This window comes from Tachysurus vachellii, chromosome 15 (assembly GCF_030014155.1).
Source record: "Tachysurus vachellii isolate PV-2020 chromosome 15, HZAU_Pvac_v1, whole genome shotgun sequence".
NCBI classification, from domain to species: domain Eukaryota; kingdom Metazoa; phylum Chordata; class Actinopteri; order Siluriformes; family Bagridae; genus Tachysurus; species Tachysurus vachellii.
Window position 1 is genome coordinate 17694246 of NC_083474.1, and position 10978 is coordinate 17705223.

General features: G+C 38.8%; 1 protein-coding gene across 1 annotated transcript; it reads right to left on the minus strand.

Annotated features, from left to right (window-relative positions):
• Positions 1-523: 523 nt before the first annotated feature.
• Positions 524-1531, minus strand: LOC132858029 (olfactory receptor 1M1-like). The gene has a single exon (XM_060888195.1). The coding sequence runs from the start codon at positions 1508-1510 to the stop codon at positions 524-526; it is 987 nt and encodes a 328-aa protein (XP_060744178.1). The 5' UTR covers positions 1511-1531.
• Between the last annotated feature and the right edge of the window lie 9447 nt (positions 1532-10978).

Below are 10978 nucleotides of genomic sequence, written 5' to 3' on the forward strand. Positions count from 1 at the left end.
ATTTTTTTTTTCAAAACAGGAAATATGTTAAATACATTAAAATGCCCACGCACCAACTAAAATACCATCATCACCACCAGAATCACAAAGTCATCAAAATATTATAAATAATAATTCTCACAATGAAGACATGAATCATTAAATCACATGCACTGTATATCATTGTTATATGCTTAAATAATATTACAAGTGCCAATTTAAAGCCTTGATGTCTGCCTACAAATTAAAAAAATACAAATAAATAAATAAATAAATAAATAAATAAATAAATAAATGTTTATTTATAAACATTTATTTATTATTGTAGAAGCAGGAATGTGAGTGAAAAATTGGAGGGCTGGTCTTAATTTTACAGCAAATTCATGTAATTTCTGTGAAAAGATTATGAAAGAAAAGCATTTTAGCAAAACTGGAGTTCATACAAATACATAGTTTTCTAACTACAATTGTCTTAATTAAATTAAGGTTTTTAATTTCAAACAAATTGAGCCCACATCTCAGTCATTTACATATCAGATACAAATCACTTTGTTATAGTGTGCACGTGGGGAATTATATTGGTTTTCTTTTTAAGCATTTTCACTATAAAGACTTTGAAATCCTTTGTGTTCAAGACATATATGATGGGATTTAACATGGGTGGAATAGTCCTTGATAGCGAAGTATTGATTATCCTAGCATTAGGATGGATAGAGAAAGTTACTGCAGCAAGGTATGTGCTCAATATAGGTAAGAAAAATACTCCTACTATCAACAGATGAGAGACACAAGTTTTGAGTGCTTTAAGACGACTCTCCCATGTTGTAATCTTAGTCAAAGCCAACAGGATGCCTATGTATGATAAAACTATAGCAGTCAATGGTGCATAGAGGTATACTACAGTACAAAATTTTGCCATGAAGGAATTTATACTATTGTCATTACATGCAATTGTATAAATTGGCCCATGGTCACAAAAAAAACTCTTTACCTCATTTGATTTACAGAATGAAAGTCGTGTAACCAAAACCACAGTTGTGCCAATTATAATAAAATTAAATAACCATATTGCTGTTAAAGTCACAAACATGAAGGAGTTATTTACAATAGCATGGTATCTCAGAGGTAAGCAAATAGCAATAAAGCGATCATAAGCCAGGGCAACAAGAGTTAAAGACTGTCCACCAGAGAAGAAAAAAGTAAAAAACATATTAGTTAAACAAGCATCATAGGATATGTACTGTGAATCAAAAAGGAAAGTCTTCATAAGGTTAGGAATAAGTGCATTTGTTTCACCAAAATCTGACAGAGCTAAATTAAAGATCCCCATGTATTTAGGAATATGCAAACTTCGATCAACTAATATCATATATAGGACAATTAAGTTTCCACACAGTGAAACAATATAGACAAAAAATAAAAATATATAATAGTATTGGCTTAATGGAAGCCCAGAAAATCCACTAATGAAAAAATATTCTGGACGCACAAATGATGAATTTTGTAATAAACTGAAGTTCAAAGCACTCATGATGATGGAGATTTTGTTCACATCCTCTCTAACCTAAAACTACAGACATAAGAAATTAAGCACCAAAAATAAGCACACAGATTCATCATAGATTAGATTTAAAGTATACTGTGCATATCACTAGATCTGTAGCAATAAAAATGATATAATTAGTCATTAAAATTATTATATTAGAATTGCGCTTTTTTGCTTTACTTTGTACCTTGTTTTAATGTTGTGTGAACTTGTGTACATGCATTATATGTAGAGATGGTGGAACTAAATTTTCACGTGATTTCTCAGACAGTGATGTAAATATGACCCTTATGGTATAATTTCTCTTTTGGGAATCAAAACATGGCAACATACCATACAGTATATGCAAATTTATTTTCTACATTACAGGAATTGCAAACATGTAAGCACTGAAAAAAAAGTGAAAAGATCTTTAATGAAGGATAGGTTACTCAATATATCAAGATAATTATATTACAAACATAAGACTAGTAAGAGTATTTTTGTACATATATGTATCTAATATCATTAGTTAATAAGTAGTAATTATAATTAACAAATAAAATAATAATTAATTATATTATTATTATTATTATTTTTATTATTATTATTATTATTATTATTATTATTATTATTATTATTATTATATACTGCAGTGAGGTGTCAGTAAAGTAAGATCTGCAAAAGTTATAAGATCTGAAGCTTTTACATGAAATCTAACACAAACACTGAAACACTGGAAATCATCTTCATACTAATCAAAATCATTTTCTTCATAATTAAATGCATATGTTAATATCGTAGCTGATTTGCAGAGCTCAAATGATGAGTAAATAGCAAAAAAATAAATAAATAAATAAATAAACTAAGGTAATATTGAAAGCTAATTTGACTCACATCAATGAGGAGAATCAGTGAGGAGGTCTCTGAAAAATGGAAACTGTCTGCATGGAGATGGAAAGCTGCATGAATTTAGGTAGCAGTCATAAAGCTTAGAGCAGACAATGCTAACCTTTTCATGAGAGCAATCTAAGATAAGCTTAGCAACAGCATGTGCAATCACCTCCAGGAGCACTTCAAACGCCACAGAATGTGATAGAAATTTGACTGCTGCTTGCTTCTCATTGTCCACATCGAGCTTCTCAGTGTCAGATGCAGACATTATATACTGATCCAGGTCGGGAGAGAGGTCACAAGGCCAAAGAGGAGGCATTAGAGTCAGCTGAGAGGATGAGAGAAAGGCATTCATTCATTCATCTCATTCTCCATTCGACTTCCGCTAACTCAACCTGCGACCACCAAATCAGAAACCGGCACGCTGCTTTGACAGACGAGTGACCTGAGCCATAGGCCGTTCAATGGCTGCGCTAGTTGCCACGGAGAGGCACCTGTGGCTTAATTTAACCGGCATAAAGGAAAAGGATAAGTCCTTTCTCCTGTACGCCCCGGTGTCGCCCCTGGGTTTGTTCGGCGACGCAGTGAATACTGTCGTCGACAGACACCAGGAGGTGAAACGCCAATCGGTGGCATTCAGGGAGTTTCTCCCTCACCGCTGCGAGCAGCCTGGGCCTTCATCTAGCCACTCCCTGCCCCCTTCTAGTTCGCTTACGGCAGTGAAAAAGGTTAGTGTAGCGGCCCGTGCCCCCCCCGTCTAGGACTAGGGAGGCCGGTCAGCGTACCCGGGCCCAGACCCGTCAGGGGAGAGGGGACCTTAGGTCCATTATTTCAGCCAGGCGAGCTACAAAGGAGTCCTGATGCCCGAGGGCGGGGGCTCCTGGGGGCGTCCTATTCAGGAACACCCCCCCTACTGCCTGCCCGCCGTCTTTGTCGTTTAGGGGGCAGTGGGGCCTGTCTCGGCTCCCCGTTTGTGTACGGATCTTCCTGGGTTAGAGCCTGCCAGTACGCTGTTTCAGGGCACCCGGGAGGTCTGCGCGAGGCTGTCGCCTCTGTCAGGCAGCCTGGCAGCGTGGAAACTTCTGCCAGGGGTGTCGCAGTGGGTCCTGGACACTGTAGAAAGAGGGTACAGGATCCAGTTTTCCTCCCGTCCCCCGGGTTTTCAGGGCATGTTGCCCACGATCGGCTGAACCCAGGAAAATGTGTGCTTGCTCCCTCTCAGAGAACCACCTTTCTGGGGGTAGTTTGGGATTCCACCACGATGCAGGCACATCTGTCTCCCGCTCGGGTGGCCTCCATCTTGGCAGCAGTGAAAGCTATTCGGCTAGGCCGCGGCCTCTCTGTCGCCGAGGCACAGAGGGTGCTCGGCCTCATGTCAGCAGCAGCCAACGTTATCCCTTTGGGTCTGCTTCACATGAGGCCGTTCCAGTTCTGGCTCAGGGGTGCGGGCTTTCATCCTCGCAGACATCCCCTCAGTGTTATACGGGTTACGCGCCCTGGGCTTCGTACCCTTCTTCTCTGGAAAAGTCCCCGGTTCTTGCACTTGGGTCCCATTCTAGGGGCGTGTCACCGTCGCAGGACTCTTTCGACGGACGCCCCGCTCTCGGGCTGGGGCACGGCTTTAGATGGCCGCCCGGCCCAGGGTCTATGGGAGGGCCCCTGTCTCTCGTGGCACATAAATTGCCTGGAGATGAGGGCTGTGTTTCTAGCGTTGAAACACTTTCTCCCACACCTCAAGGGCTGCCATGTCCTGGTGCGGACAGACAGCACCACGGTGGTGTCCTATATCAATCATCAGGGCGGTCTGTGTTCACGCCCCCTGTTCAGGTTGGTGCGGCAGATTCTGCTCTGGGCAGAGACCAGGTTTCTTTCGCTGAGAGTGGTTTTTATCCCAGGGCGTGTAAATCGGGAGGCAGACTTCCTGTCGAGGCAGGTGCTGAGGCCCGGGGAGTGGCGGCTCCACCCCCACGTGGTGGAGCGAATCTGGCAGATTTTCGGCCGGGCGGAAGTGGATTTGTTCGCCTCCGAGGAGTCGACCCACTGTCCCACTGTTTCCAAACAGCGCCTGGTGCACTGGGTAGTGGAGGCCATTACTCAGGCCTATGAGGTGCGCGGTCAGGCCTCACCTCTCGGCATCAGGGCCCACTCCACTAGGGGTATCGCCTCATCCAGTGCCTTGGCAAGGGGTGTCCCCATTGAAGATATTTGTGCTGCGGCAGGATGGTCCTCTCCGCACACCTTTATCAGATTCTATGACCTGGACTTGGACCCCACTCCAGGGTCCCAGGTACTGCGGGGCCTGTAATGTGCTGTTCGCAGTTTGCTCGAGCTCTTTCACGGCCTCTGGCACAGTCATCGACCGGTGCGTAGCGGCATGGGTATTGGCGTTCCCATAGCGTCAGCACTGACGCAGCGTCGAGTTCCCTCGAAAGGGAACTACACCAGGTTACATATGTAACCCGGTTCCCTGAGAAGGGAATGAGACGCTGCGTTGCTGGCCACGCCTCGGCGTCCGTTCGCGCTTCCTTCCGACAAATAGAAGCTGGAGCAGTGTGACGTAGATGCCCTTATATGGACTTACTGGCGAGTTATTACTCCGTCACGTGTCCTTTCCGAGCCATTAAAATGGCGTGTGTGCACACATAGCTTCAGACACAACTTCCTCAAAGAAGTATTCCCATAGCGTCAGCACTGACGCAGCGTCGAGTTCCCTTCTCAGGGAACCGGGTTACATACGTAACCTGGTGTAGATTTATTGTGTGATATACTGTGTGTATATATAGTGATATTATTTTTGATAACTCTGAATTTGGTAATGTGGAATGTCATTTTTCTGCCAAAGGGCCTGGGATAATAGTGAGAATAAATTGGTTAGAGGCACTGTAGGTAAAGAAGGGCTTGTCAAAGCTGTCAACTTGGTTAGAAGTGTACCAGCCAGAAGCCAGTTTTTCTGCCTAATGTTTTACTAAATGTTTTTATTATTGTCACATATACATTACAGCACAGTGAAATTCTTTCTTCACATATCCCAATGTTGGAGGTTGGGGTCAGAGGACAGGGTTAGCCATGATACAACAACCCTGGAGCAGAGAGGGTTAAGGGCCTTCTCAAAGACCCAACAGTGGCAGCATGGTGGTGCAAGGAATTGAAACCCAATCTTCTAAACATCAATACTGAGTGCTAACCACTTAACAACATTTGCCAAGATTTTATGAAGAGATTTTGGGCCTCATTTATCAATCTTTTAGTAAGGTTGTAAAGATTTTGGAAACGCTGTTTTTTTTTTTTTTTTTACTCAATTGCATATACAGGTGGATGCAAATCACTAATACAGTCTATGGGTTCTATGCACAACACATATTTACATCATTTATGTTTTATGTCATAAAGAAAATCCTGTGAACTGTGAAAACAAAACTCCTCTTTTAGACATGAAGAGTTTTGGCAAAAATTTTCTACAAATCCACATAGCTGGAAATACAGTAGTAAACCATCTTGGTAACATTGGCATACTCATATCAACATATTATTTAGGACGGATAATAGGCAGTGTGTATTTTTGTCATTTTAATTCTTTGCTAAAAATAATGCAACCTAGTCATCATTACATTAAAGGAATTAGATATCTCAAAAAATTATTGATGGCTTTTAGAAGGAAAATTCAGAGTTGGAAATATCCTAACTGGTATCAGATATTTGAGCATGCTTACAGATAGCTCCAAACATTTTCCAGACAATTAATGTGCATTGCATTAGGTGCTTCAGCTCAAACAGATGTTAATAAATAGTTGGTACAAAATTACTCAGAAATGAGTAATTCATTAAACACTGAAGACAAATTCTGAGCAAGCTGTTTAAGACCTTTTGCAGCATAATAGAATATTAGGATCAACCATATGTATACAAACATACACATCATGTACTGTACTCTGTTTAAAATAGTATTACTAATAGTTTGAGTTGTACTTTTGCATCTAAGTGAGTTGAGCTAAATCTTATTTTATATTGTATAATGATCATTTATAATGATCACATTTTCACACAACTTCTAAATTCTCCAGGGATTTAAGTTTCATAGAAGTTCTATGAAAGGAAACCACTGTTTTGGCTCTTATGCAACAATTGTATAGGATTATACAATAAGAATGAATGAATGGAAATGTTGAAAGAAGTGGTTTACAGAATTAATTTATACTCATTTAAGGGGATATGATAAATTAGGGTTTTCAGTCTTATCGAAACTTGGTCAGTCTGAGTGCTTACTTACACCTAACAGTTTGTTTCAGGTCTGGCTAGTACTTGTCTAAAGTAAAATAAAATAATAAACAAATACATTTAATTTTTAACATTCATGCTTTTATGTTTTATTTTTAACATTCATGCTTTTATGTTTTTTTTTTTTTTTTTTTGCTAAGCAGCGGTTTTCGTCTTGGAACTCTGCCATGCAGGCCATTTTGCCCAGTCTCTTTCTTAAGGTGGAGTTATGAACACTGGCCTTAACTGTGGCAAGTGAGGCCTGCAGTTCATTGGATGTTATTGCGGGGTCTTTTGTGACATTTTTTGATTCCTTGATTCTGAACAGGTGTGGCAGAAATCAGGCTTTGGTGTGGCTAGAGAAATTCAACTCAGGTGTGATAAATCACAGTTATGTTTTAACAGGGGGAGGCAAACATTTTTTCACACAGGGCCATGTGGGTTTGGATTTTGTTTTCCCTTATTATAAACCTTTTAAAAACTTTCAAAACTGCATGTTGTGTTTACTTGTCTTATCTGTCATGGAAGTTTGAGTTTTGAGAGATTTCTGACACAAGTATGAAGTATCACACTGGTAGGCACGGGCAAGAGTAAAAAGGTTTTATTGTGTTCTGCTGCGCAGCAGGACCCCACACTCCTCGTGTAGCATGAGAGAGGAAGGGCCCCGATCATTGATTACATCAAGATTTTATAGACAGGATTCAAACAAAGAAGACATGTACAAGCAAAACATAATCACTAATTGGCTCAAATGCACAACGCCTGCTCATCTCCTGTCTTACCAAGGTCTGCTAGAAGCTGTTTATGAGCCTACAGTAAGTACTGCCAACTGCTCTCCATTCCCCTCTGTCCTTGTCATAATCTAAGAAAACAACTGCTGGCAATGACTATTTCTAGTCACATTAACTACCAGACATGAGCATAGAAGGACAAGGCCTTACAAACATCTCTAAAGAAAAAATTTCCACCACAGTTCCCTCCTTTTGTTCCTGGGACAATACATAAAATTTTACTGATCAATAACAAAGATCTAAACTCTAAACGATATGTACAAGTATTATTAATCAACCACTTAATCCACAGTATTGTTAATCAATTTCTTAATCAGTATCAATTAATCAGTTACGAATATATTCACGTATGCCTTAAGCTAAGCTTAATCATGTACAATCTCACATCAGCGTACTTCATAAAATACATGACCTTTAGTGGACAGTATGTTGTTTTGTGGGGACAGGACCCTTACATAAGAAATGCAGTTAAAGGCAAAGCATTGATCTAGTTGTAACTTTGTTGCAAGTCACACTCTTTACTGTCTGTATTCACCTTTGTCTGGTTCTGGATCAGAGTCCCTAGGGCTCCTCATCCTAACAGGATTTTAACTTGTCTATGAAGTTAGATCTGTGTGTGTAAGAGACTGGGTGTCATAGTCAGTATGTAATACTGTATAGTCTTCTGCTGTCATAAATGTCTGTCACATTTACCTCTTTCATTTAGTTTACTTATTTCATTCACATTTGTGTTCCCCTATCATTGTTGCTCTTTCAGTGTGTGAGGTGTGTATGTCCTCATCCTGCGGGTTCGGATGAAGCTGCTTTTTCTCTCAGCATCAAGCTGTGATATATCAGGGTTTTCTTCTGACTCATTCACTTTACGCATTGTAGAGGGTCAGTTGGAGCTCACGGGAGAGGTTACTAGCACGTCACCGTGGGCCCTGATGTTCTTTCTTGCTCCTTTTGGCAGCTGTAGTTCGCTGTTTTTTCTCCTGGCTCTGGGATCCGCTTACAATGGCTAACGTGAAACCACGTCACTCTCTCTGCAACCAACAGTTGTGATGATGTTTGTCAATGGGACTGTGATTTGGAAAAGAGGTTGTATGTGCAAAAACTGTTAACATTTTTACATATTAAAATTTTACAGTAGTATAAAATTTATGTTTTATTTATAAGTAATTATAATGAGTAAAAATGCAGTTATTTCTGACAGAAAATTCATAAATATCCATAAAATATTGATTATCTGGTTAAATGTAATAGTTATTTTATATATTTTTTACTTTTGCTTACTATATGATGATTAGTAGTTTTTTGGAAATGCTGGAATTATTCCCCAAAAATTATTTATGACTATTGTTATATGTAAAAATTAGACTACTAAATGGACAATTAATGTTTTCATATTTATGGTAAACAGAAATCCTTTATTCTCTAATTAGGTGCTCAAAAGAAATGTGTGGTATAATTAGATGAACTACTTCAAAGCTTATTGTTTTTTTGTTTGTACACACAGTGACTAATTAATCCCAAATCACCATTTACAACTCTATAAATTAGTTTCTTTAGCTAGGTATAGTGGACTAATTTTAATTGGATTGTAAGGCAGGCTTTTATCATGAACTGCATGTACATAATACATCATTACAGTAAGCATTATATAATTTTGCTTTCCCTAACTTTGTAAATATTGTATGTATGTCATGTACACTACATTTAATTTAATGGATGAATGCAATATTATTCCACGTGTAAAGAAGTAGTTTAAATGAATAGTACAAATGGGACAGATTAAATCTTATAAAGGATTTTATCCAGTGTAAGGGATTCATCAGCAATCCCCCCACCCGAGTTCTGAATGCTCCCGGTTACTCGTTCACTTCCTGTATGATGGACATATGACCAAATGCCTTTATGACTCTTACACGAAGTTGTTAGCTTGCCTACTTTACTCAACTGTAGCACTGATTTTCTTACCATTGTTTCTTTGTAAATAACCCATTGCTCTGTCTCTTATTTTGCCTCTTGGTTGGATTGTGATTCGGGTTTGTTTGTATAGCTGACTGATTTCTATGGCTTTCAGACTGTGATTGTTTTGCTCTCCCTGGACTTAGCCTATTGTTACATTATTTACATTTACATAATTTCCTGTCCTGTGTCACCCAAACGAGGATGGGTTCCCTTCTGAGCCCGGTTCCTCTCAAGGTTTCTTCCTCATAACATCTCAGGGAGTTTATCTTTCCACTGTCAACTCTGGCTTGCTCATACCTGATTTTGGTATCAGGAATTATTACCTGATCACTCTGCTATGCAATTTTACATTTCTGGTAATAATCATGATGAACTGTTTACAGAACCAAAAGTTTCTTGCAGTTTGTAACCTTGCGTAATTGACATTTCTATAAACAATGTTATTAATCACAAATTATTCTGTCTTTGTGATTTCCTGTCTTTAATCACATCAGTTCTGAAGCCCGCTTCTCCCAAATTGAGCATTACCCTGTAAGTACTGCCAGCCATTTTAAACCCTATAATGTATATTTTCAACACTGAGCACTAGGATATTTTAACTTACAGCAAACATTTAAATGGAATTGTACTATTACATTAACTGTTGTTGCATGAAACACTGTATGGAAATTAGATTCTTATTAGGAATTTAAATTATATACATTTGATATCTAATTATTATTATTATTATTATTATTATTATTATTATTATTATTATTATTATTATTATTATTGTTGTTGGTGGTGGTGGTGGTGGTGGTGGTGGTGGTGTATAGGCAGAATTAAATAATAACCACAAGATGGCAGCAAATAGCTCAGAGTAGAAGTTTAACACAAAGCTTAAAAATATGGACAGGTTATTGGTTAGAAAATGTATGAAGAATGGCAAGAATAGATTTCTGGTTCATTTATGATGAGAGCATTTGCATTTGTATTTACCCTGCTTTATATGATTTAAAATGGGGTGGGGGTAAGCTACAGGATGGGAGGGAAAAATAAAATCTGAAAAAAAAAATTTGTTAAATTTTTTTTTTTTATCACTAAACTACTGTCATCAAAATTTATTGTTTTGTATATACATAACTCCTGAATAAAAATTAAAATGTGTTTGGACTGGTTTGTCGATAGTGAGCTTGGAAATACAGGTTTTATTAAGCGAGTCATTGAGTCGTTCATTCAAACGATTCATTCAAACGGCCGATTAATCAAGAATGAGACAGATGTTTCTGAATGGGTCATTGAATCCTGAACTCTGTGACATCGCCTTGAAGATTCTCCTTCCTTTCACGTCAACATATTTGTGTGAGGCAGGATTCTCAAAAATGACTGTAATTAACACGAGATACCACAATCGTGCACAAAAAATGATTTGAGGCTAAGTTTATCAAACATTGAGCCAAGAATTGAGGATCTTTGCAAGGGAAAGCACTCTCAGGTCTCACATTAACATCACCTACCTGCGAGCTTCTGTAAAAAATGCAGATGATATGCCTACTATTAGGCCTAGTAATAATAACAATAATAAAGCAATTATAGCAATAGC